The sequence below is a fragment of the Chelon labrosus genome, assembly GCF_963514085.1.
Source record: "Chelon labrosus genome assembly, chromosome: 12".
NCBI classification, from domain to species: domain Eukaryota; kingdom Metazoa; phylum Chordata; class Actinopteri; order Mugiliformes; family Mugilidae; genus Chelon; species Chelon labrosus.
Window position 1 is genome coordinate 12,944,330 of NC_140345.1, and position 19,493 is coordinate 12,963,822.

General features: G+C 44.5%; 2 protein-coding genes across 13 annotated transcripts in view; one reads left to right on the forward strand and one right to left on the reverse strand.

Annotated features, from left to right (window-relative positions):
* The window catches only part of LOC311496677 (uncharacterized protein), a 31,752-nt gene extending 17,786 nt beyond the window's left edge, over positions 1–13,966 (reverse strand). For 7 of the 12 annotated variants that reach the window (XM_084556617.1, XM_084556613.1, XM_084556612.1 and 4 more), the window contains exons 1-11: positions 9,900–10,098; positions 3,678–4,981; positions 3,161–3,448; positions 2,947–3,051; positions 2,726–2,844; positions 2,076–2,294; positions 1,829–1,916; positions 1,304–1,456; positions 930–1,027; positions 498–670; positions 280–396 (exon numbers count right to left, since the gene is read on the reverse strand). In XM_084556617.1, coding sequence (XP_084412743.1) covers positions 280–396; positions 498–670; positions 930–1,027; positions 1,304–1,456; positions 1,829–1,916; positions 2,076–2,294; positions 2,726–2,844; positions 2,947–3,051; positions 3,161–3,448; positions 3,678–4,981; positions 9,900–10,083 — 2,848 coding nt within the window. In that variant the 5' untranslated portion in view covers positions 10,084–10,098. Of the gene's footprint in view, positions 1–279; positions 397–497; positions 671–929; positions 1,028–1,303; positions 1,457–1,828; positions 1,917–2,075; positions 2,295–2,725; positions 2,845–2,946; positions 3,052–3,160; positions 3,449–3,677; positions 4,982–9,899; positions 10,099–13,130; positions 13,851–13,900 lie in introns of those variants that run through there. The other 5 variants (XM_084556610.1, XM_084556616.1, XM_084556611.1 and 2 more) reach the window with 5 other exon arrangements.
* Positions 13,967–16,312: 2,346 nt separating this feature from the next.
* On the forward strand, positions 16,313–19,470 carry LOC311496786 (potassium channel subfamily K member 5-like). The gene is made up of 5 exons (XM_084556771.1): positions 16,313–16,550; positions 17,152–17,263; positions 18,029–18,195; positions 18,276–18,444; positions 18,524–19,470. Exons 1-5 carry the CDS (start codon positions 16,365–16,367, stop codon positions 19,237–19,239), a joined length of 1,350 nt encoding a protein of 449 aa, XP_084412897.1. The 5' UTR covers positions 16,313–16,364; the 3' UTR covers positions 19,240–19,470.
* Positions 19,471–19,493: the final 23 nt, after the last annotated feature.

The following is a 19,493-nucleotide window of genomic DNA, read 5'->3' on the forward strand; positions in this document are numbered from 1 at the left end:
AGAGGAAAATCCTTTTTTTCTTCTGTCAGAGTGACCGAAATTACCCTGGAACCATGTCCGGGAAAGTACATGGTAGGTGACACTACCCATGCGTCCGCATAGGTCACCCTCCTGCTGAAAAGCAATACTTTCAAAGCTTTAAGCGCATGGAGGCAAATGAACGACGGAATGGGTGAGCGTGTTAAATGATGCAGTAATGGTGTTAGCGACTATCAAGCGATCAGCAAGTTGTAAGTATGCCGAAAGGCACCGTGTGCAGCTCCACACACTTCCTGGTACCTGGGAATTCAGGATACGGCTGGAGCTTGCCAGATGCCAACATCAGTGACCAGTCATCAACCTCAGACCTGGCCGATGATGACAGCAGCTGCAGAAGCTGGAGAGTCTCATCTCCAGCTGCAAGAGTAAAACGAGTTACAGAGCTGCTCATCAAGCCCGCGGTTTATTGCGAGGCACGCGCGTGCAATTTCACCGCGGGTTCACACACTTGCACATACCTCCATCCAGGTTACGAGACAGCCTTTTGCTGGCAGAGCGTGTGAAGCGAGGGGCTGGGCGGTCGATCATGGAGCTCGCCTGGCGGGTCTGGGCCTGGGTGCGGCCGCTGTACCGGAACTTGGAGCCCAAGACGAGGAAGCGACGCGACGAAGGAGGCTCCACTGTTGAAACCCTGAGCAAAAGATTGAAAAATTATAAATCATTCATTTAATTGTCATTGTTACATCACAGGGTCAGCAACACATGATCCATGCTAAAGCCTGGACCACAGGCATGTGGCTTTTCTCCTGTGATTAAAACGCCGGGGAGTAAATGCAGGGTTTAATCTGCAGTGATCAATTATCCAATTATCTATAGGAGAGAACTTGGCCTCTGTTGCCAGGCAGGAAGGTGTCATTCAGAATCAGCGAAGAAGAAGAACCTGTCTTTACCTGAAGAAGGTATGGTGTTCAACACAAACTTTCCACAGCTTCTTCGAGGCCTTGTAGTTGGGCAGCTTGAAGCCGATGGTGCTTTCATACTGCTCTTGCTAAAGGTGAAGAAACAAGTGAAATTTAAGGACCTGCAATTGTTCTACCGTCAAACATCAACCCACTGTACATTTTGCCAATACTGAAACACATTTTTCTTTTAATACTGAATAACAACAACAAAAGAAGACCAATGAGTTACCCCAGTCAAATAAATCCCAGAGAATCTATAGGTAATTTACCGAAATATGTTCTTCACACTGTTCCAAGGCTAGAGCACCAGATGTTTGAGGTAAGAACTTTGCAAGCAGATGGAAAACAGAAGAAAGATGTACCTCTGACGGCCTGATTTTGATGAAGAAGCTGCTCCGCTTGTAAGAGATCTTGAGCACTTTGGGCCAAGGGAAACGGTTGATCCTCAGCTTGTCCTTGTAAACCATCAGGCCGCTGGAGCAGACACCCAGCGTGATGTCGACTCCGTCAAGATCCTACAAGCGAGGATCAAGCCGTTATGATATGCCACTGCACCCGTTCACACCGCAATTACGACGAGCAGTCACTGGGAGGCAGACTTTCTCACTCGACGGGGCGATGCAGTTTGAGGTCATGGAGTTTGAAATGTTATTAATCTGGCATTTTTTCTGAAAGGGGCTGACATCAATTTTGTAATTAATTCTGGATGCTAGTGATGTATTAATAGCATGCTGTGTACCATATAACGACGATCGTTTCCTTTTGGATATAAAAGGGAGCTGCTACATATGCCAACTTTGGCATTTCAGAATTTCCATAAAGAAAACCTTCATCAACAGTTCACCTACAAAGCATTCATTCCAACAGGTAAAACTATAACAACCTACCTTGGCCTGGTGCAGGTCGACCCCATACATGGCAAGTTTCTTGGCATTTTCCAGAAACAACATGTCCGCTTGGGCTGGACTCATCGACCTGGACACACACGGACGAGAAGCCTCTTTTCAAATACATGTTTTACCGTCTGGTTGATTTAAAGGTTAAATCATCAAGAAGCTCCACCAACAAGGTTTGCGTCAGCTGAACTAATGAAAACCGTGCGTCACAATCACAATCAATGTCAACTTTAATGACCTGTACGTGCGGTGCAGCTCCATCACTTTCTCCTCCAGCTCTCTACTCTGTCCGGGGGCCAGACTCAGATCTTTCACATAGTCCGCACCGTGGACCTCTGGGTCATACTCCCCGAGCTCGGACTGGGCCGTGTAGGAGCCCAGCAGGGACAGGGTGACGAAGGAACAGGGAAGAATTCCACGCATGATGTCCTTCCTCAGCTGGAGACACAGGTAGTACCTGGAGAAGGCACAGTAAGGACGAAAGAAGATCATTTATGAAGACGTTAAAACATTTCTAATGATTATATTTTCAGAATTAGATAGCTTCGTGTGTGTGAACATTCTCAGTCATCCAGGTCAGAGTATTTCGAAAAAGGCATCTGGACATGAAGAGTTTGTTGAAGATGTTCCTCCAATCATCCAACTAGGCACTCATCAGAGTTTCTGATGGACTACACCCACAGACGTTCCTAGTTAGACCTCAACTCCCCATTAGTCTTTTAGAACTGAAGGAAACATCTCCAAGAAACCCTACAACTCCAGTTGCCTTTCTTGAATGTTTTTGGATACGATTAGCTTCGCTTAACATCAAGACTGGAGGTGGGGGGCTCCCAGTTCATTCACGTTGTCTTCTCGTGTCACAATGAACTACATCTTAGAGACATTCACCTGGTGAGGTCTTCAGTAAGCTGTGCTGGATCGGGAGGGTAGAACTTCACGTTGAACGTAAACTCATAGACCGCACCCGAAACCTGTTTGCGGATCTCTTTGGCGGGTTCCAACCATATCTGCAGAAATTAAGGACAAAAAAAAAAAACTTACTAACTGCCAACAACACATGAACAACACAATAACAGAAGAATAATTATGAGATTAAAACAAAAGCCTACCTTGCTGGTTGGCGTTTCCCAGATGGCAAGGCCGAAGTAATCTTTCTCCAGCAGGTTGACATGGTCACACACCTTTGTAAGGAGCTCTTGGCCTTTAGCGTGTTTCTAAATGAGAAAGACACATGCAGACGCGGAGATTATTCAGTCTCCCGGATATTGTTAATCTGGGGTGTTACAAAAACACGGTGTCATTTCATTTGGGGGGTTCTCTTACGTCCAGTTCACACTCAAACAGAGCGTCGTCCAGTAAGGTGACTTTGCATTGCATGGTTTTCTGACGTTTGGAGCCCTTGGCCTCCTCTGTCTTCTTTTCCGTCTTCTTCTCCTTCACAGGCTTCTCCTTCTTCGCCTGCTCCGACGCCTTTTCCTCTCCCTTGGCCGCCTCCTCTTGCTCCGCTGGTTTGTCCACTTCTTTCTCCGTGTCCTCCTCCTTCGCTTCTTCCGCTACTTCAGCCTCCTCCCTCACGGCGGCTTCTTCCTTGGGTTCCTCCTGAGTGGGCTGCTGAGAGTCAACACAAGACGTCTGTAATTAGGCCAAATAGAGATGAAAAGAACACACTGTGTACTACACATCTAGATAGGTCAGAGTTCAGAGCTTCGCAGGTCATTTCTCTTTCAGCTTTCAGTTCAGTGGTTACTTTGCTGACCAAAGCTACCCACATCATAAAAAATTCCCTAGAAGGAAAGACGATTTTAAACCTTCACCTCTAATGATGCTCTGTGACACTCACCTGTGTCTCTGTGCTGCTTATCGAGTGCTGATCGGGAGCCTGTTCAGTGTCCGGCTCAGTTTTAAGTTCAGGCTCGGGAGCAGCGATCGGTGCTTTCACCTGCTCCTCGCTCGCCTCTTTCCCCTCCTTTTTTCCTTTGTTCTTCCCCTTCTCTTTTTTCTTTCCCTTTTCCTCTTCCTTCTTCTGCTGGTCTTCCGGCTTTTCCTCCTCCTTTTCCTTCTTCTTCGCCTCTTCTTTCACCTTCTCCTCCCCTTTCGGTTTGTCCTCTTCTTTCTTTTTTGGCTTTTCCTCGTTGGCTTTCTCCTCGTCCTTCTTCCTGGCCTCCTCTTTCTTCTTGGCTTTTTCGGCCTCTTTAGCCTTTTCTTCTTCCCTTTTCTTGGCTTTCTCTTCTTCCCTCTTTTTTACCCTTTCTTCTTCCTCTGCCTTCCTTTTGGCCTTTTCCTCTTCCTTCTTCTTTACCTTGTCCTCTTTTTCTTTTTTCTTTGCCACCTTCTTGTCTACCTTTTCCTCCTCTTTCTTTGCGGCCTCGGCCCCCTTGTCTTTAACTTCTGCAGCCTCCTTCTTTTCTTCTTTTGTCTCCGATTTTTCCTCTGCCTTTTCTACAGTCGGCTGTGCCTTCTCCTCGTCTTTTTGCTCCTCTTTCTTTTTCGGCTTTTCCTCCTCTTTTTTTGTCTCCTCTTTTTTTGTCTCCTCTTTTTTTGTCTCCTCCTTGTTTACTTTCTCCTCATTCTTTTCCTCTACTTTCTTCTTGGCTTCTTTCTTTTTCTTTTTGCTGCCCTTCTTCTCAACTTTTTCTTCCACTTTCTTTTTCTCCTCCTTTGGTTCTACTTTTTCCTCCTTCTTTTTCTCTTCTTTGACTTCTGATTTTTCCTCTTCTACTTTTGCTTCCTTCCTTTCTTCACTTTTCACCTCTTCTGCCTTCTCGTCTTCGGCCTTGTCGGCTTTTTCGTCTTTCTCTGCCTTTTCCTCACTGGCTTTCTCTGCCTCGAACCCCTCTCCCTCGGAGCACTGCGAGCGGCGTTTGAGGAAAGAGGAGAAGAGGCGAGAAAGGCCTTTGCCAGCAGATGTCCTGGTACGAGGCTTCAGCTGCTCCTCCTCAGGGGTGGTCGCTACATCCGCAGGCCCAGGCTCAGAGGCCTGCTCCTGGGCCTTCTTGCTCGGCTTCTCCCCCGCCGGCTCGGAAGCCGCTGCCTCCGGCTTCTGCTTCTTCTCCGGTTCGGGTTCAGGCTCGGCACCGCTGGTCTTCTGCTTGCCCTCGGTGTCTGCCTCACTCACAGCACTCGCCTCTGTTGTCATGGTAGCCACTGGGAAGGAGAACAGAAGGGAGTCAGAGATGGAGAAAGGTCACGCCGCTGTACAGTGTGTGTGATGGTGCAGTGCACGGTTACACTTGAACTCAGTGGACGATTAGCTTGAAGTTTTGAAACCTAAAACTTCAATTTACTGCAAATGCAAATGTTCATTTCTACATGGCGTTAAGTCTACATTTGCTTTGGCCATTTTACTCAGGACACAGTGTTATTTACTTTATCATAAATTCAGGTTAATCTGTAGCTATGATTCTTTGTTCTCGCCTAAATCATTTTAGCTCATACTTTAATCACGTTCTTTTTTTTTTTTTTTTTTTTTAACAGTAATCTACACTTCTCCTAAAACGTATTGTCTGCCGCCTGCTCTGTGCGGCGTAACCGAGACATGAAATGTGAGTCCCGCCGCCACCCACAGATTATATTCCCACTCAAAACACACATACACAAACACCATTTCACCACACAATAGCCCTCCCTGTTGAAGACTGTGTCTGCGTCTACATGGAGTTCTGAGGGCGAGCTCACAACGCTGCCCATCACGGGCTCATTAAGTCTCCCTGACACAAAGGAGGCATTCTGCTCCGGATCTGCCTATTAGCACCGCCTGGGTCATCCTCAGCGAGCATGCCAGACTCTACACCTCATAGATGGGCGTGTATGAGGGGATATGTAAATGATATAAATGGTAAGTCAGATGTTAATAGTTCTTGGTTATTTTATGAATGAAAACACACATTTTCCCACTTTTTTTTAATGTCTAAAAATACTTAATAAAGCAAAACCAGTGAAAGGGTTTGTGCAACATATGACCAATATAAAAACTAATTTAAGACATCCATGTTGAAAGGGTTTGCTGGCGTTCATCACATTTACCTCTTCTTGTTTTGAAGCCGTTATGTAGTTATAGAGAATATAAAGAGTGCTGCTAAAAGCTAAAAGAGGAAGCGTACTATCACAAAGTGTTATCATCCAGTAACGGGATTCGCAGCATGCTTAATGAACTGGACTTTGATTCGCTACTGTGGCAGCGAGAGGATACAGCTGCTATATTTAGCAACACATCGGACTAAAATACACCGCAGGTATTACGCAACCCCGCTACACCTCTTGTAAATTAGATATATCAGTTACAGTGGCATCACAATCGATTCTGGCCTTCAGCGAGACAGATTTGCATCCTGTCTGAACTAGGGCCCCGTCTCACTGCTGGCTAATGCGGCCCCGTTTGTCTCTTCCATATGTAGTTCAAGTCCCACCCTGCTTGGTATGGAGCGGGGAGGGGGGGGAGGGGGAACTCTAGACAGGCAGACAGGCCAATCTTCCAGATGTACAGGGCCGCCCCAAAGGGTGCAGCCTGGGCCGCTATAGCATACACTTCCCACTGGCACTACAGGACAGCCGGAGGAGGGGGGAGGGAGGAGGGAGGAGGGGGTACACATACACACATACACACACAGACCAAATCCTCTTTAGCCCTCCCATTGTTTGTGTCCAGTGACCAATAACTGTGGTGCACACTATAACTAATCCTGCTTGCCCATCCCCCCACAAGACCCCCCCCCCCAAAGGCCTATTCCCTAGGTCACCACACACACACAAACACACACACACACACACACCGGCATGCATCACTGCTCACAGGCTCCTCTGGGTCTTTTAATGCTCTGTCATCTCAATTCTGATTGTCAGAAAACAGACATGTTCCTAATGGACCAGCTGAGCTTGTGTCTGCTGCCTCCTCCATTTTGTGCCGCCTATCTGACGTCTCTGCTGCCAGCCAGCTGAGCAGGGCCCACCTGATCGTGACCAATTAAGATAGTGGCGTCCACACCAAAGGATCCCCGCAGCACGCCATCAATCTCTCGTAACACGGAGGTTGTTTCTTCTTCTTTACTACGGGGGTAATTACATGAAATATTGCCGTACTGTAGCGAAGAAAAAAAATAAATCTGCCCTCGATGCACCATAATTAGTGTCGGTAATGAGCTAAATTATAGATGAAGTAGGCCACCCTCCAGCCACTGAGCTCACAAAGAGCTGCTGGCTCAGGTGCAAACACCAGGACCGGAGTTGAATAAGAATTTAATTTGGAGCCTCCATCGCTTTTAATTGAATTGAATGTTCCCACGAGAAGATAATCTGTATACTGACGAGATCTGATTTACGAGAACTTCACTTGGATTACACTTTACTTAAGTGCAGAAACGTAATATATTATATGCTTCAGTTCAAATTATGTTTAAAAAGAAAAGTTGCTAACCAAATGACTTAATTGCTACTAAGACAAAATCTCGTTAAGTGCTCAAGTCTCCAATTTTAAAAATACCATTTCAGGAACTGTCAGTGATGCTGCAGTGCTGCTGCTGCTGCTGTGTGTGCGAGGCAGAGCTTGCAGAGAAGGAGGAGGAGGAGGTATAGTATAAAAATAGCTACATGTGCACAAGATGCAGAGACTCATTAGTTGGCCTTTACGGAGAAGCTCATGTCTATTTCTGTTCACAGTTTGCTGCACACATCACGCACATGTGTGCAAATATCTACATTTACAGCCTATTTTTAAGACCTTATTTGTTTCGAGTGAACACTTTCATTGCCCGCTCACTGAAAGGGGCTCTAAAATAATGTCCTAGTATTCACTGTGTGAATGATAGGACATATAGAAAGCATGTTTCCTGGGCGCTGAGAGTAGGCTTAAGGAATTAGCAGGAGTTTAGAGTTAATCATCCCCCAAGTGACCAAGTGAGATTATCTCCATCTACCTGCCTACAGTATGTATCTCACTGTCTCCCTCCACCCTCGATTCTCCATCTCTCTGTCTCCCCGTGTCTCCGTCTGTCTCTCTCTCTGCGAATGCGTGGGGGATCCGCTCTGCTGATTCATGGTTTTATGCGGGGCCCCGCCTACCTGGCTGAAAATCAGCTGAAATTAACCGAAGGCCAAGATACCAGTCCTCTGGCCACATGGTGGCTCCTATTAACCCCTCTAAGTAAACACAGACACACATGCCAACATGCATGCTGACACGTGCCTTCGCTAAACTGTTCATATGAGTGATTAAAGGGGGGAAACCTGACCAGCAACATCCAGAAAGTGGCACATGTTTAACTCTTTTGAAATTATTCTGAGGTTGTAAAATAATGCTGTAAGGAGCATGGAGAGGCATTTGTTGATGGACTGCAATTAAAACACGATCAAACTTCGAATGAAACTCATGGGTTCTGCGACACCGTAAGTGGAGGGATAGCCAGACTAAGGGCCACAAAGGGTTCATTTTAAGTCTACTTCCCCGTGTAAACCAATCCCGTTCCTAGTTCTAAACTAATCAATACACACAGATGGTCTGTGAGCCGGATGGTGTAACATGAACCGACATGGGAAAAGAATGAAGTAGCGTGATTGATTTACTGCGGTTGCCCTGAAAGCAATTTTGAATCCATTTCCAACTTCACCTCAACCTAAAGGCTCATACATGGTAGGACTGAGTAGTTGAAAGGATTTTAATTAATGTGATTTTTACTCCTCAAATGTGCATTCTTCTTTTGTGAGGGCTCTGAAGGATGCCTAGTCTCTTCACCGTCTAGTAACGCTCACACAACAGAGTAGTAGTCTAACTGCTCCGATGCATCATAACTCCCAAAAGAGGATTAACACCAGCAAGCTCTTCTGGGACCTCGGTGACCTCACTCTCATGCAGCACAGCCAAAAACATCCTTCAGCATCACTTCAGCAGCTGTGTGTCCACAACACTGCTGATTCAGCGGTACAACAGAGCCCCGGCCGAGCACCCAGGTATTATCTCTGTCATTTTTTAACCTCCGTGTTTACTTCCGCAGCTCCTACAAGCAGCCCCACTGCATTATCGCCGCCTCCGTCTCTCCCTCATCCTTCCTACGTCACATCTGCAGCGCTTCATAAGAGATTATCTCACTATATATATTCAGCAGTATCATCAATGGAGATGAGGCTTATTGGATGAGTTGAGAGTGCGTTATGGGTTGCAGAGGCACGGGCACAAACAGGAACAGGCACACATATGCCACCCTCCAGCGAAGATGGGATATTTTTAACCCATGCGCTCCTCTTGGGGGCGAAAGCAAGTCATGTCAAGCAGAAAATGAAATCCAGAGCAGGGCCGTCACTGGAAAAGCATGGAAACAAAACAAAAAAAAAAAAACATCTAGGCAGACACCTGGTTTGAAATAGCTGCAACACATCCAGCAGATGAGGCATTCGAGAGCATCCAGACACAAGTGTATCACCAGGAACAATAACTACTCCTCATATGAATTACTTATGAGAGAAAAACAATGACAATATTGTGACATATTGTCGGAATCTTCATTGAACTTCATGCATATTCAACAATTATCACCATTTACCAACGTGTATGAGTAAATAAATGAGTTAAGTAATTCATGCATTTGTGTGCAGCCTTAAGAGAGGCCAATTTTTAAAAAAGTGGGTTTTCCTAAAACGTCCATATACGCCCCCTTTTATCAGAGTGATAACTTGTATGTCCATTCATTCATACAGGAAATTTTTTTTAAAAAAAACTTGAAAAAAGCAACAACACATCACCACCCCCGCGATTACGGACCACCCTTGATTCATAAGGATGCTGCAATTAAATTTATTAATCGAACTTTCTACATGCTATATATTTCATTCGCAAATTATCGTTTAAATGCCGCGTGGTAATAATAATATATATCTAAAAAAAAAACTCAAAACAAAAATGCCCAACTTTTTTCCGGACGATTAAAACGCAACACCGTTACGGGCAGCGTCGGGCCAACGTGCCAGGGTATTTAAACAATCCGTGTGCGAAAATGGCGCCGAATGTGCAACAAAACAAACAAACAATAACTCAACCTCCGCCGGGCGGGCGACATAAATCTGAATTACGTCTTACCTACTCTAGGATCAGCATCAAGGGAGGAAAGGAAACGGCGCAAAAAAGAACAAACAATCCGACGAAATCCTTTATTCCGCACGTTCAGAGGAGAGACAATGTTGCGGAGCGACGCACGCTTTGTTGTGCTGAAAGCTGCCCGATGCTCGTAAAGGGGAGGAGTCTCACGACGAGGCTCGGACATGAGTCGAGCAGCTGAGCACCAACCAGCGCGGCTCGTCGCCACGGCGTGCCAAGGTGGAGGAGAGGGGACTCAACTTTCAGGTGGCGCGGAGTAGAACTGATCTATGGCGTTAAATGTGGGAATATGAATTCAACAGAGCATGCTGCAAAAGAAAAATCTAATGCATGCATGCAAAAAAAATGTTAAAAGTTGGTGATCAATAACTGATTTAGTTAATATTTTCCTCCAGTGGGAACATGAATTGTAAAGTCATCACGATCTACTGGCCTTCCTGGCAAAAATCAACAACAGATATGGAGGAGGCAGCCAAAGTGAGCAAATATTAACACAGTGCAATGTCCAGAAACATGAGGGAAGAATGCCCCCCCACCCACAGTCTTTACAGGCACTAGTTGTGCACTCATACAAGAGTGTCAGGACCTCTACCCAAATGGGCCGCAATTTCAAATTCACAAAATTCAAACATTGTGTGCCCAACTCACTACCACATCTAAATCTCAAATTCAAAAACAAACAAGCGCCCACACGTAAAGCGTCTAATCACGCACACACACACACACACACACACACACAAGCTGTCTGCATGAACCACGGCATCGTCCCCACCCATCTGCCTGACCCCATTAGGGACATACGGCTCATAGGCAGAGGGGCGGGTTAGTTAGAGTGAGTGGGTAGGGTGGGGGGTGGGGGGGGGGGGGTGGCGGGTTGGAGTGGTGGGTGGGGGGGTGCTTAAGAGGTTCATTATTCTCCTGACCAAGCAGCGCCGTGTGAGGCACCATCGTTTTTGCTGAGGCAAGTCCACGTGGCGTGACTTATCGAAGTCACGCCGTTTCTGGAATATTTACCCGCTATTCGCCAAAGGAAAAAAGTCTTACCAGTTTAAAAGGTTAATTCCATGAATCTGGAGCAGTTTGAAGCAGTTGAGAAACACGAGAGACGCCAAACGATGAGACGAAGCAGGACATATGTCTCTCTAGCACAGTGCCGGTCGAGTGGCATTTTGTCTGTAGACTTTGATCACAGCGCAAAGTGACGACACCTAAGTAGGAGTTGCGGCACACCAGCTGGCAGTGTTAAACATTTACTTCAACATCACGCATTAACAGGGACCCTACAAACAGAAAGTGAACTCTTTCGGATGGAACTTCATTTGTTCAGTTTCTGTTTGCCCTGTTTTAGTTTCGCATGGAGAAAAAAAAGCACGTCGGTGAGATAGAGGAAGAGTGAGGGAGGGAAACAAAGACTATATGAAGTAATTGCAGTTGCCTCCAGTTGCTTAGGAACCCCTGCCCGGCCCTGTGCCTACTGCAAGGAGCAGGTGTTTAGCTGGGCCCAGGAGAGGGAGGAGAGACAGAACGGAGAGGGGAGGAGAAGAGGAGCAGCACTCGCAGACCCACAGTCCCCTGAGACGGTGACAGCCTGGAACCACAGACTCGGAGACGGCCTCGCACAGTAGACACACCCAAAACACTGACGCGCATATTCCCTCTCCCATGTTGCTGTTTCTCATTTGTTCAAAAGCAAACACGCACATATAATGGCGCAGTGCATTACTCCAGCTGAGTGCATGTTTGTTTGGAACATCTTTATCCCTCTCTGGCACCATCACTCAGTGATTACATAATGCCCAGTACCACTTCCACCCAGTGCATCTCCTTTCGACTTTCAGTACTGCATCTGGGTACACATCTCACACACACACACACACGCCGTGTCGCCTTCTTCCCTCTGCATCAAATGTAAAACAACGTGTGCAGCTTTGAAAAATGCTTTCAACGTGGAATTTCGAGTGCGTGCGATCATGGGGGCACGTTGCAGGGGTTTTATTTGTGCTCGGGATCCGAGCTCTCAAGACCACTGACGTGATAGATGGTAAAAGTGCATCAATATTCATGGTGCCCCATTATGTTATGAAGAATTTATGAAGCGGGAACATTCCAAGTTTCCGCCCTTTTCCTGCCCGGCAGACATGTAGAACCTGCTTATTATCTTACATTTGAATTCTCTTTACCTTCAAGACTTTAAATTGCACAGTACGCAGTGCATCGCGTGGGCTCTAAAACCGCAGACAATGAAAAACGTTCGGTCAGATTTGAAGCGAAGTGCTTTTCATGAATATGAATGTCATGTGAAATTCAAAAACGCGCCTTAAAAGACACGCTGCCAAGCCCCCGAGGCTCCAAATACACTGAACAAACTGTGGCAGGCATTCTAGGCCAACTAAGTGCATGCTACATTGTGTTTGATCATCCCATGCCACTGTAAATGAACCGGGTGCTAGTTTAGGCTGCCACCTGGTGGATAAGAGTAAATCCAGCATGCAAAGCGCACTTGGACATGAATGCTGTTGAGTGATGATGGGGGGCTGGTGGAAAAGCTGGCCAAAATATTACACCAGACCTATCATACTCTGCAACATATTAAACATACTTACAGCTCTATAGTCCCCTCTATATGGATACGTGAACAATACACACTATAATCAAGGTAGATATTTTTGTACTATGACATAAAAAATAAAAAAAATTACCACAAACTACCACAAATCAGTAAAATAGTTCCACCTTGTATCAATTATTTGCTGCTTAAAGGAGGGATTCCCCCATCGATTCTACTCCACTTTACCACAGAGGTGTAATGCACGCTGGGAGCATGTGTTCATGAGAGATAAATACGTGTTTGTGTCCAGATGCCTCTGGGTGACGCCACCCCTCCCAAAGCTAGAGCGGGTCAAAAAAACTGCACCATAATTTCAGCAATTTTGGAGGTGCAATGTAGAGGGTAATGGCACGTCGAATAGAGAGGATTAAAAATGAATGGTCTCTGTAATGACTGATGAAGTTTCCATGAATATGAATAAAAAACTTTCCTGCTGTTCTATCATTCTATTAACTTCAACTCCAGAAGCCACAATTCCAGAAATGTTTGCTCAGTGTGGCGCACAAAACCCCTCAAAACAATCCTTTTACGCAACTGCTCGACCACATCATTCCTGCAACGACAGCTCAAACGACTTTCATTCAGCTAGGGTTTTTGATACTCACATCATGTAGTGGGCCGGCACGCACAGTCCCGGATTATGTGAACAGGCCGGAGAGAGATGGGGAGACAGAAAAACTGGATCAGTTCATTAAAATACACAGAGGCAACTGACAGGAGACGGCTCATAAGATGATACAACATATAACTCAAGTGAATGCGATTTTGTGTTGAGACAGATGAATAATGCACTGTGTGCCTGAACATAACAAGTGAATCAGAGCATGAATAGTTTGGTTATAGCATAGTTTTGAGCACAAAAACACAGCAGAGAGAAAAACTGCAGGACTGCAAGTTCTAGCCAAATCAAAACTCAATAACTAGACTAAATAATTAAATTACTATTATTTATTTCATGTTTTTAATTTTAATATCCGATTAATTATCTCGCACAGAATTCCTCTAGGACTGCTGTTCATTTTTATTTTTTATTTTTTTGCTGACTTTAGTTTCTAACCGGGCCCAGACTCTCTGTACAAGAGAGAACCAGACAACAAGGTCATTTTTTTTTTATCATGTGCCCAAAATGTGCCTGCAGGAGGTAAACGAGCCCTGCTTCTTATAGTTCCATGTCGGCTAAGACCACAGATATCCCTGACCTCGCCGTATTTGACATAATCCCTCTAAATACGTTGCAGTGAACTCTAAAGGAACTGCTGCTGCCGCCGCCGCCGCAGACGCCGCCGTGGAGGGAACGGCGCATGAAAAAGCCTCCCTTGGAAAAGGTGTGCGGTGTATAAACACAAATGACAGCGCCTGAAAGGGCGAGCCGTACCTGAGCAGGAAGACGTCTCCTCTGTGTGCCTTCTCCCCCTTTTCGATTCGGTGCCATAATCCCGGTGTTTACCTTCAGGACAAGTTGGAAACTATCGATCAGGTTTCCTCGGAGAGGCGGTGACGCAGCTGCAATGACGAAGCACTAAGTAGTGATGGGTGGAGATCAGAGGTGGGAGCTTTACGCGAAAGCCTCATAGGATACTCGTTACTCTTTATTTCTGGCCGCCTCTGTAATATAAAGAAAATACTCTTTTTTTTTCTTTTTTTTTTTTTACACGTACCTTAAAGCATTTTGGTTCACCATCACAGGTGAGGCTCTTCCTGCAGGGCGCGCGACCATGGGCGAACTGACCGCTGAGTATGCGCATACATGTCAGCACCGTGACATCAGAGGAATGTGTGTCAGAGCTTAAGCCTTTCCACTTCCTATTTTCTGACAGTTTTGAGCGCTCACGGACAGTCTGATTCCTGCAAAGAAACGCCAGTGCGCACATGTCTCCAAATAGAAGCTCCACGCAGGGGCGCTGTTGTGGGAGCATTCAAGGAAGTGAAGGCTGTCGTTATTTGTTTTTGGGGAGCACACTTTCATTCATCAAGGAAGTAAAGTAGGCATAATTCCGTGTTAGTGACAGGAGCACTATTACTATTATTCAGTCCCTTCCTCTTATATTTAGGCCTCCACGAGTGATGACCTTTTGTTTTGCACAGGCGAGTCCCCTCAATTAAAAAGTGTCTAAGGCCTCAAAAACAAATCCCAAATATGGCTCACAATGATCTTCTCTTTTAAAAAATAGTGTGCAATCCCTAGCGGTGCACTATACCCCTATGTAGCAGCTGCTGCAGATGGAGCATCTGTCTCAGTACTACCTAAAACCCAGAGGCGTTTTTGTTGGCTCTGTCCCATGAGGTTAGTCAAACGCATGTGGCTTTAAAGGTGCAGTCTATCCAGTGATTTAGTATTGTGCTTTTATAAAGTCCCAAAAACAGATTGAAAAAAAAGGTCTGTATTCATTATATTGGCATTAGTCATGTATGTGAGAATTGGGTTTATTAATAATAATAATAATAATAATAATAATACATATTATTCGTGGGTGCCTTTCAGAGCACTCAAGGTCACCTTGCATAAAACATGATAAGGATAAAACATACAATGCGATAAAAATAAAAGCAGTTTAGTGAGACTTTAACCCACTGGACAGACACGGATTTATTCATTTTTATTTGTTTAATCTTTTCTTCTCTGTGGATGGACAGATGACAGGCAGACAGATAGACTTCAGGAACAATAAACCTCCATTCAGTCAAGGCCCCACTATTGGACAAGCCCTCTCTCTTCATTATCACACACAGCAGCCAGGATCCACCCAGTGTGATTAACTTTAACACTCAACTCCAGCCTTCTGGATGTCCGCTCGTGCAGATAAGAGCAACCGTCAACACACACACACACAGACACTAGTCGACACAGTATACGCGTATGCAAATACGCACAAGCGCATTTGGTGAGCTGAGCGCATGCTGCCCTCTGTTGAATGTTTCCGTAACTGCATTATGCATGTGTCCTGTAATCATGAAATAGATAGATAGATAGACAGATAGACAGATAGATAGATAGATAGATAGATAGATAGATAGATAGATAGATAGATAGATAGATAGATAGATATTTGCGGCTGAAACATTGGTTGGACATCTTAATGGACAGTTAGTGTTGCATATGCTTTGTGTGTGTGCTTTTGGGTACTGCAGTAAAAAAAAAAAAACACCTGTGAGTTTTCTAAAACCCACGAATGCAATATCCAAAGGCAAAATAAATAAATAAATAAAATGAAATGAAATAATAAAAAACATATGGATTATGTCAAACAATTCTTTTTCAAGGCATGATTTATTTACAAGGTAAATAAAGTTGGAATAAATACGAATGTATTCAATGAAATAAAGTTCACTTTATTTATTTCCATAAAAACGACTATATTTAAAAATGGCAGAAATTTTAATAGCATCAAATATTATAAATGAAGATATAGGTTGAACATATTTACATACAATAGGCAAATGGAAATATGTAAGTATTTATGTACATATATGTAAATATTTACGTATATAGGTACATATATGTACATATTTATATACATATTACAGTATATTACATGTAGATGTATTTAAAAAGCAGCCAAAATCTAATAGTTATATATAGAAAGTATGTTTCTCTAACTGGATTAAAAACATTCAAACCCACAATAATATATTCCAGCGTGTGTACCTTGGTTGTCCTGACTTGACCAAAGGAACAAAAATTTTAAAAATAAAACGTTTTACAGCGCCTCGCCGAACAATAGACATTTATGCCTCCGCTGAGAGCAGTTTTACCAGGAAGAAAACAAAGTAGGAAGGACGACAGCCCTCTATAGGAATACGAGCTCCTCGCCGTCGTAGACTGGAGTTATGACTTTACTATGGCTGATAAGGGTCCTTTTTTAACATCGTGTATTATCTTCTACCTCTCAATCGGAGCCGCGATATTTCAAATCCTCGAAGAACCAAACTGGATATCAGCCAAAGACAGATACATCCAACAAAAGGAACACATTTTAAAGAAATACGACTGCTTGACGAATGATGATCTGGATGAAATACTGGAGGTATGAACCCATGTTTTTTTTTTCCCCCCAAACAAAAACAGATCCGCTTAACTCGAAGGGGAAAAGTTACATCAAGTGTTTTTGTGTAAACTGGCCGAGCGCTTTAAGAACCTCCATCAAATCTGGCTACATTTATTTGGTAAAATGCCACATTATGTTGCCCGACTGTATTTTGAATACTGTTTTTAAATCGCCATAACGAGACTAATAATGGTTCGGAGTGAAAGGAAATGAACACGTAGGGACAGCTCAAACCGGTTTTTCTAGACTGGGATCACAAAAACAAATCAAGCGCAGCCCTGGGTGACGAAGAGGAACATGTCACAGTAAAACTGCAGTTCTTTTAGGTTGTTTGTAATTGTATGTACGCATTGTATGTACAAAACGTTATTCGTGTTGGTTGACAGCAAAGTAAAGTTACACATGGAGGGGCTGCTGTGCGTAAGGGAGACATGCACCTTCACGCACAGCACGTCACCAAATTGAATGTTTGCACAAGGTGTGTCCTGGCACGCCTGCATGTGTAACTGTGATTTAAAACATTTTAATTTGTCTGCATTTCCAAGGAAAGGTAATAGGTCTGAATTTGTTTACCCATCAGATGGTGGCAGACGCTGCGGGCCAAGGGGTGGCCATCACCGGGAACGATTATCGCAACTCGTGGGACTGGTCAAACTCTGTCATATTTGCTGCCACTATTGTCACCACTATAGGTTTGTATTCACACGCACGTAAGTCATTTGCAAAGCAAAAATGAGAGGAAGGAGAAAAAAAAAAAAAAAGCCCAACATACTGTAATAACATTCATTTATAGATGCTTTTGCAATAAAAATTAACTTTTGTCATCTGAAAAAAATCTTGTCAAATTGAAACAAATTTGTAACTTCATTCTTCTTTTTATGTGATTAAGCTGTGCATTTACACCGATCAGCCACAACATTAGAACTACTAACAGGAGAAGTAAATAACACAGACCATCTTGTGACATTACAGTGTTACAACTTTTGGACCTGGCATTCCTGTGGCTGTTACTTAGACATGTACCACCCACCTAGACCAGACCAGGCACCCCCACCCCATAGCAATGGCAGCAGTCATCCCCACCAGGATGCAGCCTGACACAGGCACATGCATGAAAAACGCTTTAGAAACAACTAAAAAAAACATGAAAAGAAGGACAAGGTGTTTATCTGTGGGATGCACTTGAACAAGCCTGATCTGCAGAGGCCCCTCCCCTCAACCCATAGGACCTAAAGACCCCCAATAACAACATTCAGACACCACAGGACACCCTCAGAAGGCCCATCTCCATTCTTTGATGAATCACAACTAGGACACAAGGGAGACCTACACAATATTAGGCAGGTGGTCTTAATGTTATACCTGTAACATCCACGGCATCAGGTTAAAAAGTGTATTCTCAACCATGTCCCATAACTTCACAAAATATTCCTTGTATCTCTGTTTTGTGTCTACAGGTTATGGTAATGTTGCTCCCAAGACAAAAGCCGGCCGCGTGTTCTGCATCCTGTATGGTTTGTTTGGGATCCCCCTGTGTCTGGTGTGGATAAGCGAACTGGGTTCATTCTTTGGCGACCGGGCCAAACGTCTCTCCGGGGTTCTGATACGTAGAGGCGTTTCAGTGGTAAGTTTCCGACTGTTACGTGGGGTTATTCTGAATTCTGCGTGTTACAGTGTTAATTTCTTTTCTCGTCCTCCTGTCAGAAAAAGGTCCAGTTCACTTGTACAGCCCTATTCCTTTTGTGGGGGCTGTTGGTGCACCTGGTGATCCCTCCATTTGTTTTCATGTCAGTGGAAGAATGGAGCTACCTGGAAGGCATCTACTTCTCTTTCATCACACTCACAACGGTCGGCTTTGGGGATTACGTGGCAGGTAGGTTTTTATCCATGGCATGATTTATTGGTCTGAACTTTCTGTCAGTGCATCACATATCACTGAAACTCTCATTCAGGTGTAAATCCAAGCATAGAATACCCCCGCCTGTACAGAGTATTTGCGGAGATATGGATCTACATGGGCCTGGCCTGGCTGTCTCTGTTCTTCAGCTGGAACGTCCACATGGTTGTGGAAGCTCACAAAGTGCTAAAGAAAAGAAGACACAAGCACAAAAACGTCTACATCGAGGAACCTCAGTCTATAGAGGAAAAGCCACACGTGGACATTAAGCCGAACGTCATCGACATCTTCAACTTCCTGTCTGAGAGGGACGACGACGACTACAGCACTGTCATCAAGGAGATTGGAACAAAAGCGAAGAGACAAAAGCCGGCGGAAAACATAAATCGCTCAAAGAGCTGCAGCGACATCTTGGCCCACAACATCCAGACCCTGGATCACTCGCCACGGCACAGACGTATGCTCAGTACCAGTGAGGTGTTCATGACCGCAAAGGTTAACGTGGAAAAAAGTGAGCAAGACAGGAGTCCTTCTCTTATAGAAGAAAGCACGCAAGACCCTGGACCTGAGGCATGTGTGAGGACTGAAGATGGAGAGAACAAGGACAGCTGTGCATCTAATTCAGAAAATGACGGGATCACCTTCACTGTGCCTACCGTAATTGCTACAGAAGAGATAAATGTGCAACACCCTGATGGCGGGGAAACTAGGTTTACAATATCAAAGGTAGAGGAGGAGAATGTGTTACCAGATAAAGATGAGAAAGGGTAAGTTTAAAACTCAATATTGATGATAATAATATCATAAATACTGTGTTTCAAGCGAGAGAAATGCACAAATGCACTAATGTATAGAAACTGAGGCTGCACTGTCACATGGCTTTCTGTATTCCAACTATAATATTTGATGTATTAATTCAAATGTTGGCTGCACTCAATGAACCAATGTAAATCTATTTTTGCAAACATTTGATCAAGATTAAATTTTCTATTTTGAACCCGTGCAGGCGGTTTGATGCAACATTT

Coding starts and splice junctions, on each gene's coding strand:
- LOC311496786 (XM_084556771.1), top strand. CDS start 16,365: ATGGCTGATAAGGGTCCTTTTTTAACATCGTGTATTATCTTCTACCTC. Junction 17,264..18,028: donor CACTATTGTCACCACTATAG/GTTTGTATTCAC, acceptor TTGTGTCTACAG/GTTATGGTAATGTTGCTCCC. Junction 18,445..18,523: donor CTTTGGGGATTACGTGGCAG/GTAGGTTTTTAT, acceptor ACTCTCATTCAG/GTGTAAATCCAAGCATAGAA.